This window comes from Hyperoodon ampullatus (genome assembly GCF_949752795.1).
Source record: "Hyperoodon ampullatus genome assembly, chromosome: 8".
Classification (NCBI taxonomy): Eukaryota; Metazoa; Chordata; class Mammalia; order Artiodactyla; family Ziphiidae; genus Hyperoodon; species Hyperoodon ampullatus.
In genome coordinates this window covers 68,885,695-68,909,094 of record NC_136921.1, presented here as the reverse complement: position 1 = coordinate 68,909,094, position 23,400 = coordinate 68,885,695, and the positions used below count along the sequence as shown (strand labels likewise).

General features: G+C 39.2%; 1 protein-coding gene across 3 annotated transcripts in view; it reads left to right on the top strand.

The window, feature by feature from the left end:
* Positions 1 to 17,814, top strand: part of CACNB4 (calcium voltage-gated channel auxiliary subunit beta 4) — a gene marked incomplete at its 5' end in the record, with an annotated part of 273,102 nt that extends 255,288 nt beyond the window's left edge. For all 3 annotated transcript variants that reach the window (XM_079710302.1, XM_079710303.1, XM_079710304.1), the window contains 3 exons: positions 1,977 to 2,072; positions 14,705 to 14,890; positions 17,489 to 17,814. In XM_079710302.1, the coding sequence (XP_079566428.1) occupies positions 1,977 to 2,072; positions 14,705 to 14,890; positions 17,489 to 17,749 (543 nt within the window). In that variant the 3' untranslated portion in view covers positions 17,750 to 17,814. The remainder of the gene's footprint in view (positions 1 to 1,976; positions 2,073 to 14,704; positions 14,891 to 17,488) is intronic.
* Between the last annotated feature and the right edge of the window lie 5,586 nt (positions 17,815 to 23,400).

The following is a 23,400-nucleotide window of genomic DNA, read 5'->3' as shown; positions in this document are numbered from 1 at the left end:
GGTTGGGTTCTTCAAGGAGTATAGTTATTCTGTGGTTGAGCACAATGGCATATCTGCCATGTATCTTTATGCCAATGGGGGAGATAAAAAAAAAAGTGAGACAGCCTCAAAGTGGTCCCTTTTGACTTCGGTGTTCTTTAATTTTAAAAAGTGATGATGGGCCAGGGTGGTAGTGGGGGGAGGGATAAATTGGAAGATTGGGATTGACAGATACGCACTACTATATATAAAATAGGTAACTAGTAAGGACCTACTGTATAGCATAGGGAACTCTACTCAATACTCTGTAATGGCCTATATGGGAAAAAAATCCAAAAAAGAGTGGATGTATGTATATGTATAACAGATTCACTTTGCTGTACACCTGAAACTAACAGAACATTGTAAATCAACTATACTCCAATAAAAATTAAAAATAAATAAATAAAATTTAAAAAATAGATTACGCATTTATAAAAACAAAGAGTACAATGAGATTGCTTTTAAAAATAAATATCGAAATTTGAAAAAAAAAAGTGATGATGGGGAATTCCCTGGTGGTCCAGTGGTTGGGACTCCATGCTTCCACTGCAGGGGGCATGGGTTCAATCACTGTTCAGGGAACTAAAATCCCTCATGCCACGTGGTGTGGCCAATAAATAATTAATTAAATTTTAAAAAGTGATGATGTTCTAAAAAGTTAATATGAAATGGATACCCTTGGGAGGTACTACCTTAACAATCAGTTTCTTTTCAGTGGCCCTAGGAGTGCATTTTCTTGCTTAAATGCCAATTCAACTTCCAACCAGAACAGGGGTCTCCTCTCACAGGTAGAGAATGTGCCCTTCCCAATGCTTCTGAGCTTCTCAGCCTTCCATCTCTACAGGCACGGGTTCTGTGCAGGATGAGCTTGGGAATCCTGACCAAACCAGGACCTTTGGGGAATCATTAAAATGGATTGAAAATGCCTTGAGCACTTGGAGTCTCTGACCCAGAACTGAAGGGGATTCAAGCACCCTTCACTGCAGTGGAACAGATTTCAACCCCTCTCGCCCCAGTCACCGTGGGGTCCATAAGTGCAGGAACGGGGACTCCTGTGGATATGTGTGCTGAGATATCATTGAGCCTCATAGATTAGTAGTAGTTGGGGGGAAGGGTCTTACTTCAGCTAAAAAAAATATTAAGGGAGGGCTTCCCTGGTGGTGCAGTGGTTGAGAGTCCGCCTGCCGATGCAGGGGACATAGGTTTGTGCCCCGGTCCAGGAAGATCCCACATGCCACGGAGCGGCTAGCCCCGTGAGCCATGGCCGCTGAGCCTGCGCATCCGGAGCCTGTGCTCCGCAACGGGAGAGGCCACAACGGTGAGAGGCCCACATACCACAAAAAAAAAAAAAAAAATTACGGGAAAGATGAGTATATGGAAAAATGCAGTTACAGCAGTGCCCAAAAGACATAGGTATATCCCTGGTTTATACGTAGCAATACACCAGTACAAATGTTCTACCTAGATTTCGATCATAAAATTGTCCTTTAATGTAAGATTAGACTGGAATGCCTTAATTATCAGTGACACAAAGTGTCAAATATATGTAACTCTTATATTTATCTGACATTGAGATAGTGAACCAAAATATTACTGAACTAAATTTGGACATAAACGACCTGGTACAGATCAGTGCCTCCACTTTTGCAGGGCTTTCTCTGAAATCTCTGGGTAAAATCTAGGGTGGGAACTCCAGATCCCACCAAGACCTCACATGGAGCGAGAATAGGATGAACATGTCAAATCCACTATAACTGAAAGCCAGTGTAAGTGGCTGATGTCATTACAGAGATTTTATATATATATATATATATATATATATATATATGACTTGTCATATTATATTTCCTCCCTATTAATTCTCAGGCTAAATAGACTATGAAAAAAGGTCTGGATTTATTTGGTTTTCTTTCAACTCATTGACAGTATCTCAGATTCATGTCTTCTTCTATCAGGTTTTACAGCGGTTGATTAAATCTAGAGGAAAGTCCCAAAGTAAACACTTAAATGTTCAACTGGTGGCAGCTGATAAACTTGCACAATGTCCCCCTGTAAGTACAATCATTTTTTTGGTCTTAATCATTCTTGGCTAGTTAGGAGAGGTTGGTAGGTTTTGTTTTTATCATATTAGCATTGTAATTTTTATTCTAGAACGGTCATGATGATGGTATGTTGTCATATATCTAAAGGATTTCTTGGAACAAACTGCTGCTGTCATGTTGGCTTACCCAGGCATCCAGAGCTGTGTGGTGTCTGCCACGTAATAAGAAATGAACTTCGTGTCCAGGGTCTGCTGTCCTTACTGCCACCTTGATTGCCTTGCAAACAGTCAGCAAACTATTTAATGCAGTCATGTGGACAGTTTTATGAAAAGAAAACAACAAATAAAACATACTGATTTGACTCCTTTAACTTTTCTGACAGAAAGTTCCTAGAGGCATAATAGATTATGACATTGAAAATTGAGAATTTATTAGAACTAGAAGAGCCCTGTGGTTATAGCAGATGAAAAGGTCAGGGTTAAGTAAGATGAAAAACCATATTAGAGCAACTTTTCTTCTAATGCCATTGCCAGAAAACAGCTGCTGAGTTTGAAGCTGAGCAAATGGTGAGGAGGTGGGGGTGTAGGGGTGGTAACTGCTACCATGTGGGTCACCAATGTCTACACCTGCTCGGCTGACTTACTATTTCTGTGCCTGTGTTTCTCTGAAGGAAATAACTGTTTTTCCTACTGATTTAATTCACTAGACTTTGTTATATGCTTATGTAAGGATCATTCATGCTCTGTGGAATCATAAAATTCAATTCAAATGTTCAGAGAAGCAACACAGCATAGCTCTTAAGAGTACAGACTCTGGATCCAGACTGCCTGGGTTCAAATCCATACTAATCTACACTAGGGATTACATCCCTAGTTATGTAATCTTGAGCAAATACCTACCTCGTTGGTTTGGTGTAAAATCTCAATGAGTGAATGTGTAATAGAGCTCTTAGAACAGTACCTAGCATATAATAAGCACCATCTAAGTGTTTCTGTTATAATTACTGGATGTACTTTGCGCTGTGCCATGCCTACCTGTCAGGCTCTGCAAGGATCTGTGCCTGTCTGGTTCACTGTTGTGTCTCAAGTTCCTATCATACTAGGCCCACAATAAATATCAAATGAATGAAAGGAGGTACAGGCAATAAGAGTACATGGTAAGAATAAGGATGTACAGGCAATGCATTCTCTTATTAGATGCTTACAATGGGCCAGACACTGTGCTAGGTGCTTTATATAGATCATCTCTAACCCTTACAGTTACTATCTCTAACCCTCACAGTTACTTAGTAAGGTAGGGCAGTATTATCCCCATTATATAGTTGAGGTGACTGAAGACAGAGAGGTTAAGGGATTTCCTTAAGGTCACACAGCAAATTAGGATTAGATTTAGATCTATCTGGCTCTGAAGCCAATTTTCTCCCCAATCGAACCCACCTATTCACACACAGGTAATTTGGATAGCCCGGAGTCTGGAGTCCTATGTTAAGTCTAACTGTAGTTAGACAGACACATTGCTGACTATTGAAGTCCACTTACACAATGGAATGTATGATTAAAGCACTGAGCGAATATAGGAGAATGTATTACCCAGTCCCTGACTCTAATGTGTCCCAGTTGAAGGAAGCTAACCTTTTTTTAGCAGCTACCAAAAGACAGGAACTAGGCTATTGTTTCCAATTTTTAGAACAGTTTTCTAGGGGTAGTTATGTCAGTTTGGGTCTTCTGGGAAGCAGAGACTTAAGTGGAATTCGAAGTACAGATTTATGAGGGAAAATGCCTATGAGAGGAAAAAGGGAACAGGGACAGAACTGGAAGGTACAGCTTTCAGACCTGATGTAGTTCTGACTCTGTGAAAGGAAAAGGGGAAGGAAAAAGTGGGTAGGAGGAGCCTCAGACTGTGATGTAGCCTTGAGAAAATCTCCCACTCGGAGCTGGGGACTCGCCAGAGCACTAGAGGAGCCTCATGTTGGGCAGAAACATTCAGGCTCTAGTCTACGTGCTGTGCTCAGGCGGTGGCTGGGAGCAGCCTGGGGAGAGCAGGTCCTTGCTTGAATGCCCTGGTGGATCCTGAAGGCGCAGCAGCCCAAGGCTGTCTGCTGACTGCACTCAGCACAGCAGGTTCTCACTCCAGGGGAAGTCTTGGCATGCACCTCTATGACCGCCACAGTAGATAATACTATCCTTACTTCCTACAGGAGAAAGCTAAGTCCCCACTAAGAAATTTGTTGGAGGTCACAATTAATTGTTAATCAACTGTGCTCCAATATAAAAATTAAAAAAAAATAAGTGGGCCCCGAGATTCAACCCGTTTGTCTGACTCCAGCAAAGCTCTGTCCACCGTACTGCTCCACTAGTACACATAGCCGTGTAGTATAGATGGATCTCTGGCCGCCAACTTCGATGTGCAAGAAATAGCTCATTTCCTACTTTGACCCCTTAGCCCACTGGGCAGGCAGGATGTTTAGCCACGCTTGCAGCTGCCTTTACCCTAATCCAGGGCAGAACAAAGGCAAAGGGTGGGGCTGGCAGGAAGTTGAGGGAGTGAGGGGGAGAGTTCCAATGCAGACAACCTATTCATTGGCCAAATCCACATGGTCCTTAAGGATGGAGGCTGTGCTGCATCAGACCTTATCGGGAACAGGGGGTCTTTGGCAAGGCTGGGAGACACATAGCCCCTCCTCTCTGGGACATTGGCAAGAGAGCTCCCTTCTCTTCTCTGTCTGGGAGAGTGGAGGTACTTCCTTTTCCCCCTCCTCTTGTTACTGTTAAAGGAACGCTCTGCTTTTGTTGTATCTAAAAGCATCCTCACCTTCTTTTGTTTCCAGAGGCAGTTAGCACAAAATGTTTCCAACCAATTTAGGCTTTGGGGACACAAAATCCAGAAGGGGAAATGGAGAGCTGGCAATTTCCTGCCACAGACACCTCCCTCCCCCACCAGACAAGGAAGCACAGACCCTGCCACCTGCTTAAATGGCGGAAAATGAAGAGGGAAGGTACAAAAGGAAAAACACGGATTTATAGCTCAGATCTCATTGGCCGTGTCTGAGTTCAGTTATGTAGAGATCCACACTGTGAGGGCAGCACTGGTTCTGTGAGGCCCCAGACATGGAGCTAAGATCTGTGGGAATATGGGGAAGCAGATCTGGGGGGACTTGAGGGCAGTTAGGCCTGTGTAATTTCATTTGACACGGTGATCAGACTCACCCAACAGGAGGAAGGCATTTCACATATCTGCTCAAATGCAAATGCTGAGAAGAATGGGACGGCTTTCTAAGTAGAGAGCTTGTCTCTAATTGCGTTCAGTTGGTGGCAGGGATGGGGGTGGAGTGGGCTCTAGGACCTGATGTCAGGTGTCGTGGAAGGAATCTCCTCTGGTGAAGGCTGAAGGCTATGGTAGCTAACATCCCTTCCCAACTCTGACACTCTGATTCTATCTAGATTTTGGAAGTGATCAGCACAGACGTGTTATTGAAATCATGAGGGTTTTAGAGCCCAGGGAAAAGGAGAGTATAAACATAAGCAGAAGATATATCAAGTCAAGTAATATGCTTATTGTTTCAAAACATGATTAAGATGTTTCACAGAATGACATGTGGGCACGTCTGAAGATGTGATATCCATGTCTCCATATGGTTAAACCAGACAAACTCAAATATTTAGTCATTTCAATTCTGTATAGCTCACCTACAATCAACCTTCTTGGCGAGAACTAAAATACACTCAGCAAACATTATTTAAGCTTTAGGCCTGTTACCTTGCTAGGTGCTGGAGAGACAAAGGCACGTTCCTGCCTTCAAGGAGCAGATAGTCTAAAAAGTTTCCATTGGTTGAGTCAACTCTTGGCAAACAATTTGTTAGGTCATAAATATCCTTGCAGATACTACTTTATAAATCTCTTTTAGATTAAAAGAGAAATTTAGATCAGGGTTTCTCCACAATTGACATTGTAGTTCGGATAATTTTTTATTATAGGGAGCTGTCCTGTACATTGTAGGATTTTAGCAGCACCTCTGGCCAGTAACAAACCCCAAATTGTGGCAACCGAAAATATCTTTAGACATTGTCAAATGCCCCTTAGGGAAAAACGTCACTCCTGGTTGAGAACCACTGGTTTAGATGAATATCTACACAAGTTTTGGTTAATAGTGTTATAAGAAGTCTCAGTAAGTGATTCCTTGAGATGCATTTCAGGTGAATTGAACTTGTTCCTTCTTAATTTGATCTTTTTATGAGAATGAGTTTATTAACATTTATTCCTAATAATTACTAGAGAAAATAACTTGTATCTTATTAAAATTGATGTATTTTAGCTGCTGAGACCATTGATAGTTGAGTATGTATACAGTACATGTTACATCTGAAATAGCTGGAACCAAGAAAAGATACGTGCACTTAAATGCACATAATACTGTGAGCTGCCTTAGGATGTGTCCTCGTGTCAGGAAACTCCAACAGCCTCATGCACTGAGAAGGCAGCTTTACCCTGTCATTATTTCAGCAGGGTAAACACTTCCTTGTTTTATATAATTGGTTCGATAACCTGGAATTCTAAACAAGCAGTCTGGATAAGCAAGGTTACCTTGTATTTAATATTTTCTGGGCTTCCCGGGTGGCACAGTGGTTGAGAGTCCGCCTGCCGATGCAGGGGACACGGGTTCATGCCCCGGTCCGGGAAGATCCCACATGCCATGGAGGGGCTGGGCCCGTGAGCCATGGCCGCTGAGCCTGCGCGTCTGGAGCCTGTGCTCCGCAATGGGAGAGGCCACAGCAGTGAGAGGCCCGCGTACCGCAAAAAAAAAAAATTTCTAAACACTCTTTACATTATTAAACATGTTCATTTAATATTGTTTGAATAGCATTTGTAATGCTAAGAAGGAATTGTACACTCTATTTTGGCGTTCACGAAAAAAATCTTTAGACTGTAAAAACCAGTAGTAGTCTCAAAATGTATCTGCATTTGTCCCTACCCTACTTCAAGACCATAATTATCATTTTCATCCAAAGACGAGTGATCACTGTGTCATTTTAGTTCCTCTAGGAGAATTTGCAGCTTGCTAAATTGGCCACTGAGTCTCCAATCTGAAAAGTCAGCAAATTACACTGGTGGAATCTCACATTGCTAAGAAATTAAAGGCGGCAGTCTTTAGAAAGGGAAGTCTAAAAGAGTACTGAAAAAAGTTGACTCTCTATAGCCAGAAAAATGAACTCAGGGACTATTGAAGCAAAAAGGGAACTTGAAAAGCACCCTGTGTAGTATTTCCTGGAGTGTGTTCTTCCCACTACAGTTTCCATATGCAATGTCAACAGGTGGAAAGCACTTTGGTACCAAAAATGTTTGAGAAAACACCTAAGTAAACAAACGTAGACTGGTTTCTTTACAAGAGCCTTAATGTGCTAACGAGCATTTTATATCTCCATTAGGATAGATCGTGTACAATGCTTCCCCTGAATTTTGACTATAGCACCATTTTAGTGTTTCATGGCACAGCTCTAAGGAAAGACTGATCATGTTACAAATGAGGGGACTGACCGCAAAAACAAACAAACAAACAAAGACAAATGAGGGGACTGAAACCAAGAGAGGTGAACTGGCTTTCCAAAGGTCATGCACCTTGGGCAAAGCCAGCGTAAGATCTCTGTCTCCTCATCTAGCAAGACTTTAGAGAGTGAATGGAAACAGATGGGCTATATGTATTTTCCTGTAGAGAGAATCATGGGTTTCATGGGTGAGGCTTCTTCTAAGAGTGGGGTCAGCAAACTTTTTCAGTAAAGAGCCATATAGTAAATATTTTAGGCTTTGTGGGCCATGTGGTCTTCTTCACAAAACTACATAACTCTGCCTTGGTAGTAGGAAAGCAGCCACACACAGTATGTAAGCAAATACAAGTGTTCCAGTCAAATTTTGTTTATAGAAGCAGGAGGCAGGCCCAATGTAGCCAGCCCACCAAAGTTGCCATCCTTGTTCTAGGACAAGGTTCTGGTTACCTATTTCTGTGCAACGAACTACCCCAAAACTTAGTGACTTCAAATGACAACCACTTGGTGGTACTCAGCTGGTGGCTGACCTGGTCCCTTAGCAGGAATGGTTGGAAGGCTGGGCTCAGCCAGCTCCTCTCCCTCTCTGCGTGGTCTCAGGGCTCTTCCACGAGATCTTTCCAACAGGAATATGAGCTTCTTACATGGCAGCTCCCAGGGCTCCAAAAGCAAGTATTCCACTCCCTTTAACTTAGATACTGGGCTTGGATATTGGCTCAGTATCACTTCCACAGCCTTCTGCTAGACAAGGGAACGTAGAGGCTGCTCAGATTCAAGGAGAGGGGACATAAACCCTCCGTCTCTATGCAGGGAGTGTCAAAGAACTTGTGGCCATTTTTAATCTGCCACAGACAGAAAGATGAGCTGGGAGGATGGGCTACTGAATAGTTCTACTCTGGAAGAGGGAGGAACTTTCCTTCATTGCCTGCTCTGGATTCACAAAAGAAAAGTTGGGATGCAGACAGAAAAGGGGTTTGTGAGACTAGAACCCATAAGCCCTTTCATATATGTATTTTTATATGACCAGCCTGAATTTGCATTTGGCATAGCCTTCTGTACACTATAGTGTTGGATTTCATTTTGCTTCTACCAGGTATTGGTGCCCTTTTCCTTTTCAGAGGGGTTGAAAATAGTACATTTTAAGAAGCGCAAAGTTCAAATTGCCCCAGTACTATGGTCACAAGAGCTACGTAATGCATGGTGAGAAAAGCAGATAGGCAGACAATTGAATATATAAATGAAATGTAATCCTTTAATCCTACTTAGCTACAAGCTGGTTTGTGTTACCAAAGGCTGACCCTGGTTCTTTGAGCTCTGTAATTTTTCTGTGAGTGTAAAATGACATTGATCTCTCTCTCTGCTAGAGGGGAGTGTGTCTCCTCCACAGTCTTGCATCCTCTAACATTACAGTAACCATGGTCATTCTCTTCTGTCACTCTTCATTTTCCATTGCTGAATGGACTCAGATTTATTAAACACAGGAACTCTGAAGTGAGTGACGGTGCTCAGTATCCTATCACAATAGTATTGCTATCATGGTAGTAATTTTCCACCTCCCTTTTCCAGTAATTTTATTTAAATTATTTAGAATTGTGTGAATTCACCTACCTGAAGCACCATCCCCATTGGTGCATTCATTATTACAGAGCCTCTGGATGGTCATAGTTTAATTCACAGTATTACTTTTGAAAAAAGAGAATAATTGATTTCAGATGTTTCCTGCATGAAACAAGGCCACATGGGATCTAGTTTCTCTCAGTCCTAAGGCGACTACTCTTGCAGGAATTTCAGCCACCCAACTTAGATATACCAAGTTAGGGATACTTCAATACTGTGATTTAAAGCATTGGATTAATATGAACTTAACAAAAACACTGGGTGCCTTTTCTGCAGACAGTAGCACGGATAAATGTTATAATCTTTGAAGAATAAGAGTGGACAGGATGGGAGTTCCCTAGCAGTCCAGTGGTTAGTACTCAGAGCTTTCCCTGCCATGGCCCCAGATTTAATCCCTGGTCAGGGAACTAAGATCCCACAAGCCACACAGCGCGGTCAAATAAATAAATAAATAAAAAGCAGGACCATCTTAAAAAAAAAAAGAATGGACAGGATGGATGGGTGTGGTGAGGAAAATGTGGTTGGGTTCAGAATGAATGTCACGGATCATTAAAAGAGAGGAACTAGAAGGGATCAAAGTCACTGTATTCTTTGCCTTCATGTTTTCCCCACCCATCAGTGGCAGGAATTCGGATTGTCTTTCCCTTTTGGCTCATTAAAGTGGAAACTGTACCTGAAACTAACTGCTAGAGCCCCATGATATTGGTAGGCTTTCCTTTAACCCCATGAGATCTCCTAAATCTTTCAAAATCCCTTTAACTTAGAGTTTCCTATCACTAGTTGACCAGTGAGTTGAGTACTCAGGAATTCAAAAGCTTTAATAATATAAAGAATACAATTTTGATATGAAAGAAACATTGGTTGGTTATTTTATAATTAGCATTGCATAGTTGCCATTCAGCCATATTATTTCACTGAATAGTACTTGCCAGGCTTTTTTTTTTTTTTAATGGTGGCAGATTCAGGATCTCTATATTCCAATAACAAAGAAGTAAAAGTATGCTCACCCCTATTATTTCTTTTTTCCACTTAGAAATAGGAAAGATGCCCCATGTGAGGTTTTATCTCTGCACAACAAATAAATGTAAAGCAATGCATATACCATGGGAGAGTTTGTATATATTTAATCCCCTGGCTAGCTAATATTCAGTAATGCACCAACTTTTTTAAAAAGTTAAGATTAAACTGCAAAATTAATTTCTAAGTTTTATAAACTTTTTATTTAAAAATGTTTAATAACAACTCCTAGATAAAACATATAAGAAATTATGTTTGTTTTAATGAGATTCTCCCTCTTTGCTAGAAAGTATATATTTCACAGTCATAAAGAAAGACGTACCCACTCTCTCTATATCTTCCCTCCCAAGAGAATGTAAAAGAAATAAATGGAACCTGTTCCAGTTGTCAATGTAGGAACTGAAATGTGCTCCATTTTTTCTAAAAACTAGGGTGACTGACCATTCCATTTCTCCCCAGTTTTCCAGATTTTGGCACTGATAGTCCCAAATACCCAGAAATACTCAGTCCCCGGCAAACCAGGATGGTTGGTTGCTCTAATTCAGGTGCCTTCCTTAGGAACGTTTGTGATACTCTGTGGATGAAGAACTAGACAGATCTTTAAATACTTAAAAAAATTTTAAGAAGCTATTGCAGATTTTCTTCATTCCCATTTTATTCAGCTTCAATCTTTCCCTTTCTTCCCTGTCATTTTTGTTCTCTGGACCACTGGATAAGTTAGAGGTATGTTTTTCACTCTTGTTATTTCTAATGCTTTAGTTTTTCATTTTTCTGAAAGAGGTTGTCCAGAAAAGGGACCTACTCTGCCTGGTTTTCTGGTGATTTGTTTTGACTCCTCTGTTCACTCCTTATTTACTTTGGAAGCCACATTATTTCTGCCCACCTCAGCTGAAGAAAATATCCCATCACAAAATGTCAGAGGCACGTGCTGTGTCTGTCGGTGCTTTGAAAACAGCTCGGCGTTACCCTTATCTCCGGCAGTCCCAAGAGCATGGTATCACTGAGTGGGTAATTGTTCACTGCCCATAACTGTCCCATTACCGCCACCCTCTTCTCCTGATTAGATAGCTCTCTGCATCCATATCCCATGCTGGAGGCTTCACGTATTACACAGTAAGGAGCTAGCTAGGCTTGAACATTTTTTTTTAATAAATTTATTAATTTAATTTATTTATTTTTGGCTGCATTGGGTCTTCATTGCTGTGCAGGGGCTTTCTCTAGTTGTGGCGAGCAGGGTCTACTCTTCGTTGGAGAACTCGGGCTTCTCACTGTGGTGGCTTCTCTGTTGCAGAGCACGGGCTCTAGGCGCACAGGCTTCAGTAGTTGTGGCGCATGGGCTTCAGTAGTTGTGGCGCACGGGCTCAGTAGTTGTGGCGCGCGGGCTCTAGAGCGCAGGCTCAGTAGCTGTGGCGCAGGGGCTCAATTGCTCCGCAGCATGTGGGATCTTCCCAGACCAGGACCCAAACCCACGTCCCCTGCATTGACAGTCAGATTCTTAACCACTGTGCCACCAGGGAAGCCCAAACTTTTAAATTTATGAAAAATTGGCAAAGCTGGTTTGCATAATTCATTCGGCTGCTTTTTGTTGAATTTCTCTTTGTATAATTAAAAAAATTTTTTTTCTCCCTTATCCTCATTTCCTAACACTCTGGTCTAATCAGCTGTGTTATTTCCTAAACAGTTGAAAAGAAAAATTGTCACAGATATCCAGGCTGTGAGATTCCTCTTAGTTGGAAATAAGCCGCATATGTCAGTATTCATTCAGAGGCTGAAATTTGCTTTGCTCTGTGCTTTTGAAAGCCTAAAAGCAATTTCAGATCATCTTCTATCACATAGCTGTCTTTATAGCAGTGCAAAAGCTTAGTTTCCTAGAAATGATTGAGGCTTCAGCAAACAGCCATGTGCTGATATATACAAATTCTATCCATTGGCAAAGAGAAGTACTTTATTAAAACTACTTGTAATTAAGTGTATGTTTAATTGTGTCTGAAGCCCTGACCATGTAACATGTGGAACAGCCAGGGAGATAGAAATCTCTTTCAAATAACACTCTGCAATGAGGGCTGCTTACCTTTTTTGCCCTCTCTGGACTTTGCAATCCTGGTTGTAATAGTTAGAACCCTCAGTCCAAGTGTCCCTGGAGCGTTCATTAACTTGGGACCTTACGAAAGCAAGGAAATGACTTGAGATTACACATTGTTGAGATCCCACATTAAAGAATGAGATCTACCTAATTGAATTATACAGTTAACATAAATAACACTATGTAAACAGCAGACTCCAGATCAAATAGAATTTGTGGACGATTTTAGCCTGGAGTGGCTGACAGAGTGGTCCCTTGTTCCAGTGCTGTGCGGTTTCCTCTTTCTTCTTCCTGTGTCATCTTTCTGAGTCTGTGCATGCCCTTTGGGATGGGGCTGTTCTTGTTCCACTCAAGTTAGCACTGTAATGCTATCAGAGGATGCAATGTGTGTATCAGAGCATTAGGGATATTTCTCAGAGTCTATATTTGTAACTGTTGACGGCTTAGATTAATGGGGGGAGGGAGTTTTTGATTGCAGGAGACAGACACTCCCTTGATTTGCTTTAGTGGAAAGAGGATTTATTGTAAGGATGTATGTTGACTGACACTGTAGGAACTAGCTGTTTTCCTGTTCTCTCATGGGCTCTATCGTCTCTTCCATTGTGTCTTTGCTCCTCTTTGTTTTATTCTCTTCCCTCTACAGCTAGAATTCTTTGACTTATAATTTTCTCTCCCTCATAAATTACCTTTCACATATCTCTCTGGGCCTCCTTCTAAATCCAGAACTTTAAGCTGCAGCTCTGAACATTCACTGGCTCAGTCTCCGTTGTTCTGAATTAAAGTCCCTGTGTGATGTAGGGTATTATGGATTTTAATACTTGTCTCTCCCCCGAGACTGGATGCTTCTTGAGCATAAGGATGAAGTCTGTTTTCTTTGCCACGGTATACGCACAATGCCTAGCACAGAATAGGTACCGAGTAAACATTTTATGAATGAATAAAATATGCAAAAACCCATCTGAAATTCACTAATAAGTGTTCTTGTGGGGGACTGGTTTCTACATGACTTCTACTGGCTGAGTCTTCTCAAACACCAGTCGGTTTAGACTGAAGCCACCTTAATTCTTTCCTAGTTGCTAAACGTATCTCACTGCTCCAAGGACTTTGAAACTGCTTTGCAAATTAGGGTCAAAATATTCAGTAAAGATCAACGTGATGAAAACATTCAAAGAGTAAATGTTGGGAGAGAGATTGTTTCCATGGTGACTTCTGCTTCAGGGAGCCCTTGTGCTGATGAGAGTGAGTCAGCTGACCCACCACCAACTCAGAATCATCCAGTTGTTACAAACCTACAATCCACCTGCCACATCGAGTGTTGATGGCAGTAACCCTGTATTTGATTCATTACTGGGAGCTCCTTCTTTGGGTAAAATGAGCTTGTAAAAGCAGGTGGAAGTGGTGCAAGAGGGAAGGAGTGGATTCAGCGGCTGAAAGTCGGGGGTGTGCTTTCACTTACCCATGGAATGGCTTTTCTCTTTATGAGGTGCCACGGTTATCTGACTGTCCCTCCAGGGAATCTGTGTCCTGGTTATATTCTGTGTTCCTGACCACACTGCAGTGACAGAGGGGCCACTCTGCTCCTTTGGGGCTGAAGAACAACTTCCTGATTATAGAACAGGTGTTGGACAAAGTCCTTACTGACAGAAACATGGACCCCAGATACTTCTTGGGCGAACTACCCCCAACTCCCTGCCTACCACCACTGCAATCAATTATTCATTCTTGTTCTTTTTTAACCATTTCACACAATGATCCTCTGGTAGCAGAAGTCACTATACTGTGGTTTTCTACTATTGATCCTAAACCTTTCGTATTGCTTTACCACGAGACAGATAACATTTTCACCAACATTCTAAAAATTACCTAAGTAAATGTTATTTCCTCCAACATAGTTACTTTGGGAGATGAAATGTTTATTCCAGTGATACATTTGTTACCGAAACATTTTTAGAACGCCTCTTTCAGTACCATTAACTTGCTTCTCTCTTATTCTGAAGTATAATTCAAAACTTTTATATAGTATATAAAAGAATGTATTCGGTAAATATCTATAGGAATATATGGATGAAGATGTGAATACATATGTGTTTTCACTCTATTCTCCTTAGAACACTTTTACATGTACCTCATCTTTTTTTTTTCTAAATAATGAAAGATTCAAATATTTGATGAACTTTCCCATTTCTATGCGAATGTCCAAATTTGTGCATGGTTAACTGTGCAGTTCTTCACTTGACTTTAACTTTAGCAACTGCCAGTACAGCCCCTCAAGTTTGATATTTGCTACTGGACATTAGAAACAATATTATCTGCATGCAGTGAAATTTTATTTTTCATTGCCTAAAACCTGAAGTAGAAATAAAATGGATTTTCCTTGTCATCTACAGGAAATGTTTGATGTTATACTGGATGAAAACCAGCTGGAGGATGCGTGTGAACATCTGGGAGAATACCTTGAGGCCTACTGGCGTGCCACTCACACGACCAGTAGCACCCCCATGACCCCACTGCTTGGAAGGAATTTGGGCTCAACAGCACTCTCACCATATCCGACAGCAATTTCTGGGTTACAGGTAGTGTCACTTGTGCTCTTACATCCTTACATTTAAGGTTCTATAGGAAACTTGATTGAGATGGAGACTGGGAGTGGCCTAGAGAGCCATGCGTTACTATATTAAAAATCTAAAGTATTGCCTAATCATATAGACTATTTTACATTTTTACAAACTCAAGTCATTTTGGTTCATATACTTGCTCTGAAGTCTTGGCAACAAAATTCTTCAGATTCACATCTTTTGGCTACATTGATTCTAACAGATACAGACTATTTTACTTTTTTACAAACTCAAAAAGTGTTACCTAATCATGATCTACCCTAGACAAAGTTACCCTGAGAGTGGCATTTTCCTTAGAACTTTGTTCTCTGTTAATTTATAATGGCTTTTACCTAGGTAAATTCATCCCTCCTATGTCTAAACCCTGCTAAGAAACTTTCTACCTACTATGCAACTGTCCATTACCTCTCCGTGTCACTTCTTTTTTTTTTTGTACTCCGGCCTCTCACTGTTGTGGCCTCTCTCGTTGTGGAGCACAGGCTCTGGACACGCAGGCTCAGCGGCCATGGCTCACGGGCCCAGCCGCTCCGCGGCATGTGGGATCTTCCCGGACCGGGGCACGAACCCGTGTCCCCTGCATCGGCAGGCGGACTCTCAACCACTGCGCCACCAGGGAAACCCTCCGTGTCACTTCTTAAGGATTATACAGTGGTGGCACTGTCAGGCACAGGGCTAGCTAAGTAAGGTATGTGAGACAGATGGACCTTATGGCCACCCTTACCTAACCCTTCCCCCCCAGGCTGCGGGGCCTGTCCTCTAGCTTGCCCAAACAGAACATGCACATAAGTAGAATCGCCTTGTTTGGAAACAGTCGTGAATCCCTGAGTTTTCTTAGGGGTGGGCAGGGCCCACCTTGGTCATCGGCTATGGCCAGTGTCCTTTAGGGAAGCTGGGGACGAGTGTAGGAGCAGGAGGCTTGCTCTCCTGCTGTTCTGGTGCTGCACTCAGGGCTAGAGGTGGGGAGCCAGAGATATTATGACACAAAGTGGATCTTGCCTTCCTCCATCAATGATTATGTACCACCTACCAAGCCACTGCTGGAATGTGGCCAAACCCCCAGCTGACTGAGGAGCAGGTAGTCAATTGAGCTCTCTTGCATCATGACTAGTTTTGTATTAATGGGTTATAATGATAGTCATAATTGTAGATCATATAGAGTTAACTCTGAGATAAATGGCACTCTCTCAAATGTTATTATAACTGTATTACTCTTTTACAAAATTGCATCTTTGTAAGCAAAAAACTGCCATGTAAATGAATAGCTTTCGAGGCTGGAAATGAACTTGGGAAACGGGCTATTGTAATATGCAATGTATATGTGCGCACTGGGACTCTTTCTTTCCTTGTTTCACTGCCTGCCTGCTGATCCGAGTGTGGCATTCCACTGACTGGTTTGGGTTGGCTCCAAATTGTACATTGTAGGGTGAGAAACGGAATCATGAAGCGATATGCTTCCACCTACACTAGTAGGTGGAAACGAAATGTTGCACTTTGTTTATGAATAAACACTCCTGACTTATTACCTCAAGACATCCACGTAGAGTGCCTCTCCCAGTTTCACTTGAGTTACCGTGGTGCCCTTTATCCTGGGGCCTATTTCTCCTAGTAACCATGGGCACTTAATTGTGAGACCCCTGGTTGGGGCTCCCAGCACAGGCTGTGACTGTTGAATGAGCTTCCTGCTGTGTGCAGGTGAGTGTGCTTTAGAGGAAATGCATCTGGGTCTTTGGTTTCATCAGCATCCTGTTTCTTAACTGAGGCAACCTACCTAAGCAGGTAGACACAGCTATGATACATGTTTTCCCATGATTTGAAGAAAAGCGTTAATAGCCTTTTCTGAGCGCTCAAATAAGTGTCTGAAGATATTAATTTCAAGTAATGGTATTAGAGGAGTTTAGTTTGTATTCTGAAGATTATTTTTGCAGGACATTTCAGTTGAGGAGGCAAGAATTGTAAATATATTAATTCACTAGCTCCATAATTATTGTGTACTTCTTTGGAGAGAATATTGCTGAGTCTTACGTAGGATGTAGAAACGAATATTTTATGGGTAGCACAAATCATAATTTTATTAAAATATTTTTAAAAGGTTTCAGGAACATTCAGCTAATAAAGATGAAGTGTGTGACTTTAGGAGGAGAAAAGTTGTATCAGTTCAAGAGAGGAATAAAATAACATGCTATTCTGAACTTTAACTTATTTCCCAACAGTAAAATAATCCTCATTTTGCAATAGAAGTGGAATTATTAGGCCTTCGTAAACATATTAAGTTCCATTCAGCAACTAACTTTAAATTCTGTGTTTTTGATAGGAAGCATAATTATGCAGTATTATGTAGTTAAATTCATAAACTACCAGCACTTTGGCATCTTTGCATGTTGTGTCCCAAATACATAAGACCAGGTATTTCGAGCAGACCATTTGTACATCAGAATGTTTTATTGAGTCAGATATTTAGCATCTTATTGTCCAGATCCTACTGTTGTACATACATTTGTATGTTCTAGATGAATGAAGCTGTTGTAATTTAACCAGTGAACCATCTGATATTTTTAGAGTCAGCGTATGAGGTACAGCAACCACTCCACAGAGAACTCTCCAATTGAAAGGCGAAGTCTAATGACCTCTGATGAAAATTATCACAATGAAAGGGCTCGGAAGAGTAGGAACCGCTTGTCTTCCAGTTCCCAGCATAGCCGAGATCATTACCCTCTCGTGGAAGAAGATTACCCTGACTCATACCAGGACACTTACAAACCTCATAGGAACCGAGGATCGCCTGGGGGATATAGCCATGACTCTCGACATAGGCTTTGAGTCTGCAGAAACAAACAAAATATTCATCTGTTGACAATTTGCCATTGCACTGCTAGGATACAACCAATCATCTTAACTCGGCAACTACAGCACAGTATTGACTGTGCTTATGGGCTGCTGTCATTGATGCTAAGAAGGGGCAAAAAGAAAAAAAAAAATTTGTACATTATGCCCTTAAGTCTAGATGGATATTAGATGCCCAATCATAGAGATATTTTTAAGTGCAACATTTACATAACAGTACCTTTTGTTTTCTTCATTAGGTTTAGACACATCAATTTGTAATTTAAGGTACTTATCAAGGCACATATAAAATAATTTCCCATGCTGGAAATTCCAAATGACCAGTTCCAGTTGGAACCAATTTATAAACCAATTCCTGTTGGAATTTGGGTGAATCGACTAGAAAGTCTACTTGAGCATGTTGTAATCAATTTAAAAATCTGAAAAAAAAAAGAAACTAATTAATAAAATCAAAATACCAATAGAAGCCAAAACCAGCTATGGTATTTATTTGCTGGAGACTAAATTTACACTTAAAGTTGGAATGTATAAACATTTTAATATATGTTAACGTTGCCAGAATGGCTTTTCAAACTTACTAAATGTATTAATAGTGCCAAAAAAAATCTCAAATTAATGCAGAAATTCTTCAGTCTCCTCAGATTTTAATATTTTTATTTCTTTTCTGGCACAGCTGTTGTATTCAAAGTGTTTTGCTTTTTGTTTAGTTACAACTGTTAGCTTGTTTGAAGTTGGCAAAAAAAAAACCTCAAAATTTCTTTAGCAGTGAGAGAGAATAGTAAAGAGAAGCCCAATAGCTGGTTATGTGAGATGGAAAATGGGGTGTTGTTTCCCCTTTAATCAATCTGAGCACAACTACATACATCCAGGAATCTGAAGTCAGACAGTAAGAATGGGCACAGATCCTCCTGAGTGCAAGGCTAAACATCGCCAGATGGGATTTCACCTATCCCACTTACCACAACTACGGGTTCCGTGTTTACCGCCAGCACAATTGAGTATCTTTCCGTTGCTTCACTCAGTCTCTGTCTTTGAATATCTGAATGTTCTAGCACTTCACCAAATTCTTTATAATCATGCTAAGGATTTTTTGTTTTACATGGACACACTGAATTTTGATACTGAAAGCTGTGTTTATACAAAATGATTAATTGAAAAACTGTGAAAACGAATTTAAGAGCTTGCAGTAAAAAAATAAACTTGTAGATTCAGAATAGATTTGTTTACTAAAATTGTATCATTTTTATTGCAGAGAATTATAAAGCATTTGAAGATTGAACTGCTTTATTTCTAATGAACACTCCTCTTTACCTATTAAGTCTTCACAGTTTTTCCAGTGACTATAATTACAGAATCAGTGACCTTATGTCTACTATAATCAAGGAAGCCTTAGATTCACTATGATCCAAGAAACTATTGAAATTGACCCTTTTATACAATACACAAATGTCTTTAGGAAAAGACTCTTGTTTCTAAGAGTCCGTTTTTCTAAAACTCGCATAGGATCAGGCATAAAAGTCCTTTTCTACTAGTACATGTCATGAAGCCTATTTTTTTTGGAAAACAATAATAATTCATATTGTTATCTTATTTCCCCCCGTCCAAGCCTTTCAATGTTTAGGCTCTCAAAGCATGCACCAGTTAAATAATTTTCTTGACCATGAAAATAGGTTCCATATTCTTAATTAGTTATGTATATATCTTGAACCTCATCATAACCCCCACATTCCCTCTCCTCCTGTTATTCACTGTGCATACCCCATTATGAACCTGTTTAGCTGATAATGAGGATGCCTATAATCATGTAAGTTATTGCAAATATTTGATACAATTAAAAAATGTGGGCTCAGTGAGTTCTAAAAGTTAACATGTGATACTGGCTCGTGAGGTTCTTTTGTCATCTAGTGAAGCGTACAGAATTTTCAGTTAAGACATTTAAAAGAGCTATATCCATTAGGCACTTTACTAAACATACAACCTGCCATTACTGAATACTTTGTTAGAGCACAGAAGAGCATTTTCCAGCAAACAAATATATTTATTACATGTACAGCACATATTTGCATGAAAAAGAAAACACTAGCCAAAACATTTTTTCTATATGCTTTACTGGTTTCTTGTTTGTGCGCATTAAAGTATTTAATTGCAAAGAGTGCACCAAGGTGTTAAACTTAGACTAGACAGCTGTTCAGCTTTTTCTGTAGTAGCATTAGCAATCTGGCCATTTAACTACTTTAAGATATTTACATTTTATGGCAGGTAGCTGTAACAGCATTTACATATATTTCCTAGTCAGCAAGATTACCATATTCTTTCAACTTTTAAAAATCTCTTGTTTTTAATGGCCTCTCAAAGCCTAGTTTCTATGTCGTCTATGTCACGCTGATAGAGAGGTCCATTCAATATCTGTGCACAAAACCAATCTTCCCTTTGCCATCAAGTGTCCATACCTGTTTTGCTTTGCATTCTTATTCAAAAGCTAATAATCTTGGAAAGGGTATAATGTATATTTTCTTGATGGATGTACTTAAATTTTTACTTTGATTTGGCATATTCTTTCCCCTTCCTTTTGTAATACGTTATCTTCTCCAAATGAATAAGGGATATGCATTCCTTTCTCTTTTTCTTAAGCCTTAGAGTTTATTGTGTAAATGATACTAAAATACAGATATATACTAAATGAAAAGTTTTATTTTTACCAAGCACATCAAGCACCTTTGGAAAATACATACTCCATAAATACTTTGTTTTTAACTGATTTCATTTAAAGATTAGCAAATGATAAGCAGGAGAAGCAAGTCTTATAATGTTTTGAGGCTGTTTTAACTTGTAGTATAAACCACATATTCTGTAATTTCAGCATATATAATTTCAGAATATGTAAATTACATATTCTGTAATTTCAGTCAGCGAACATGTAACAATGTAGACACATGTGACAATGTGGAAGTGTAGTCTTGGGAAAAAAAGGAATGCAATTTGTCAATCCTGATGTTAATTCTCAAGGCTGTAATGTGACTCCAGTATTATAATCAACCATGTTATCTTGTTTCCTCCAATATTTAAAGCAACACTTAGAAATGTTTATAAATGACTGATGATTCTCGATTATCTTTATACAGTTCTGTTGGAAAGAAAATTGAAATTAACAATTCAGGCTGATAGTCTTTCCTAGTAAGAGAGTCTTAATTATGTGACAATGTGACATTGCTTAGTTCTTAATGAAATGAATTTTTTTAATATAAAACAAATTCTGAGAAAATTATTTGTTCCCTTTGAATAATTTGTTAATTACTTTAATTATTATTGTTGTTGTTTGCAAAATGTATTTTTGGAATGTTAACCTCTTTAACATACCTGCATACTTGAAATTGTCTTTTGTGTGAGGGCCTTAAAATTCATAATAGGAAGCTAAAGCAGTGAAAGGGAGGGAGAGAAGAAAATGATGCCAAAAGACGGTTTGCAAATTTAAACTCCTTGAATGAACATATCATAAAATGTTGTTGAGACCCAGGATGTCAGTTAAGAATGTTTCTAGGCAACCTTAATTTGCATGCTAGTGTATTTTCTTATTACACAATTTTATTTTGGTATTTGCTAAAAAAATAAAAACAAAATAATGCCACCACAGAAATTGCCCTATATATTGATAGTTATACTACCTCTTCTCTAGAGAAGACAATCTGTCTTTAAAGAGAAAACACTTTTCAATAAGTAGGGAATTTATTACTCTTACTGCTAACCTTGCTGCAAAGCTAAATGCATAAATTGTTAAAATATACTTTCCCCTTAGATTTTCAACTGTTGACAAAATGCTCTTGTCACTCTTTCATTTCTTCTATGTTAGTGCACTTTTCTTTGAATCAGTTCACAGTTTATCAGGAGACAAGGTAAACATTTAATATGTCAGTAATCATGGGGAAGAAGACAAACTGCAAGGAAATTGCTTTTGTGTGCAATTTGTTATAACATCTAGCTCCAAATCTGAGAGTAGATTCAGAGATTTGATGTTTAAGTGAAGTTGGCTTGCAAGTTCAAATTTTGTTGATCCTTGACTTCTCCTATGGACACTTAGCCATTTATTGAGTAGGATCATCTTGGACACTCATGTCATTGGAACAAACTTCATATCAATGTTTCAAATAAATGAGAATGTACCCCTTATTTCTTTTATATTTCTGCCTGTATTTCTGTCTTTCATGACACTGTTGCATGTTCTTTTCTTTATTTATTATATAAAATTCATCTTTGAATAACTTTATGAATGAAAACATTATAGGGATTTATGTAATAAAATTTGTTTCATTAGTTCCTCATACCTTTAAACATTAGTTCCTCAACACTTTAAATATTGTTAATGCAGTAACTGTTATGAAGTTACTTAAGCTGTGTCTATAGGGCAGAGAACAGTCCTCTTCTTTTAGATGATAATCATGATCAAACCACTCAATACAATAGTTGTCAGATAGACAACAAGGATAACTTTTCTGTGGTTGACTTAAGCAGTCAAGTTACCAAAATTGTAAAATTGGTTTATATGAGCAGACAGAGCTACAGCATTCAAAAATTACTTGTTAAAAGTTTCTTTTTTTGTTAAAATGAACTTTCTCAAGTGAAACTCATCCTCATGTAGCAAGTATCTCTCTCTACTTGTGGATGGTTTCATACCAAATGCTTCATGTAATTAAGGGACATTATGAGAGGACTAGAAAATATTTCATCAGATAATCTTGACTAAGGGCTTGTAACTCCCACTTACCGTGAAAACATAAATAAGAGTGAATAGTCATGAATTTGGGGGAGTCATAGTTACATATGAAATTTTCCTTTGTTTCTTTTGATGTATGTAAAATGTTTGTAGAAAGATGGTAGAAAATGTTAATGAATTTAGAGTGTTTGGGGAATACACTGATGCTTCTTCTTTGAAAATTATACAGTTAAACTGAGGACTATCTAGGAACCAAAATTGGCAGGCCTCCAGCTTTACAATACTTTGTAAGTGTTCTTGGTTATGTTTTGAACACTTAAATTTCTCAACAAATGGCTATGTCTATATTTATGTAGGGGCCACTCTTGCTCTACTTGCATGCCACTTTCACACATCTTTAACTGAAATCAGTGTGAATTCTGTATGCATATGGGATGTATTTTAAGATGCAGGATCATTAATGCTATATTGTTGCATACTATTTTTTATTTTTCATATGCCTTACAATATTTTCTGGGATGTTATTAAAATGAAAGCATTTTATTGCCAAAATAAGCCTATGTTGTTATTTCTAATCTGCATTAGCAGTAGAAAAATAATGTAGCAAAAACATATATTGTATAGTACAAAATTATAAAAGATATATATTTTGCCAATAATATAAAAATAGATTGAGGAGAAAGAAGCACATTTGTTATAGCACAAACTTACAACAAAATCCACTGTTAAATTTGGCAGTTGTATTTTTTAAAAGTATACAGATTTAGTTCTAAGTTTTATCAGATTTATTTCATCTACCATCTTTTTAACTTGCTGCTTGATACTTTTCCAGCAATTTACTTCATAGCCTTGCAATCTGTGGATGTAATTTATTTTACTTTATCCCCTTCCATAAAACTTATTAAATTTTATTTTGTGA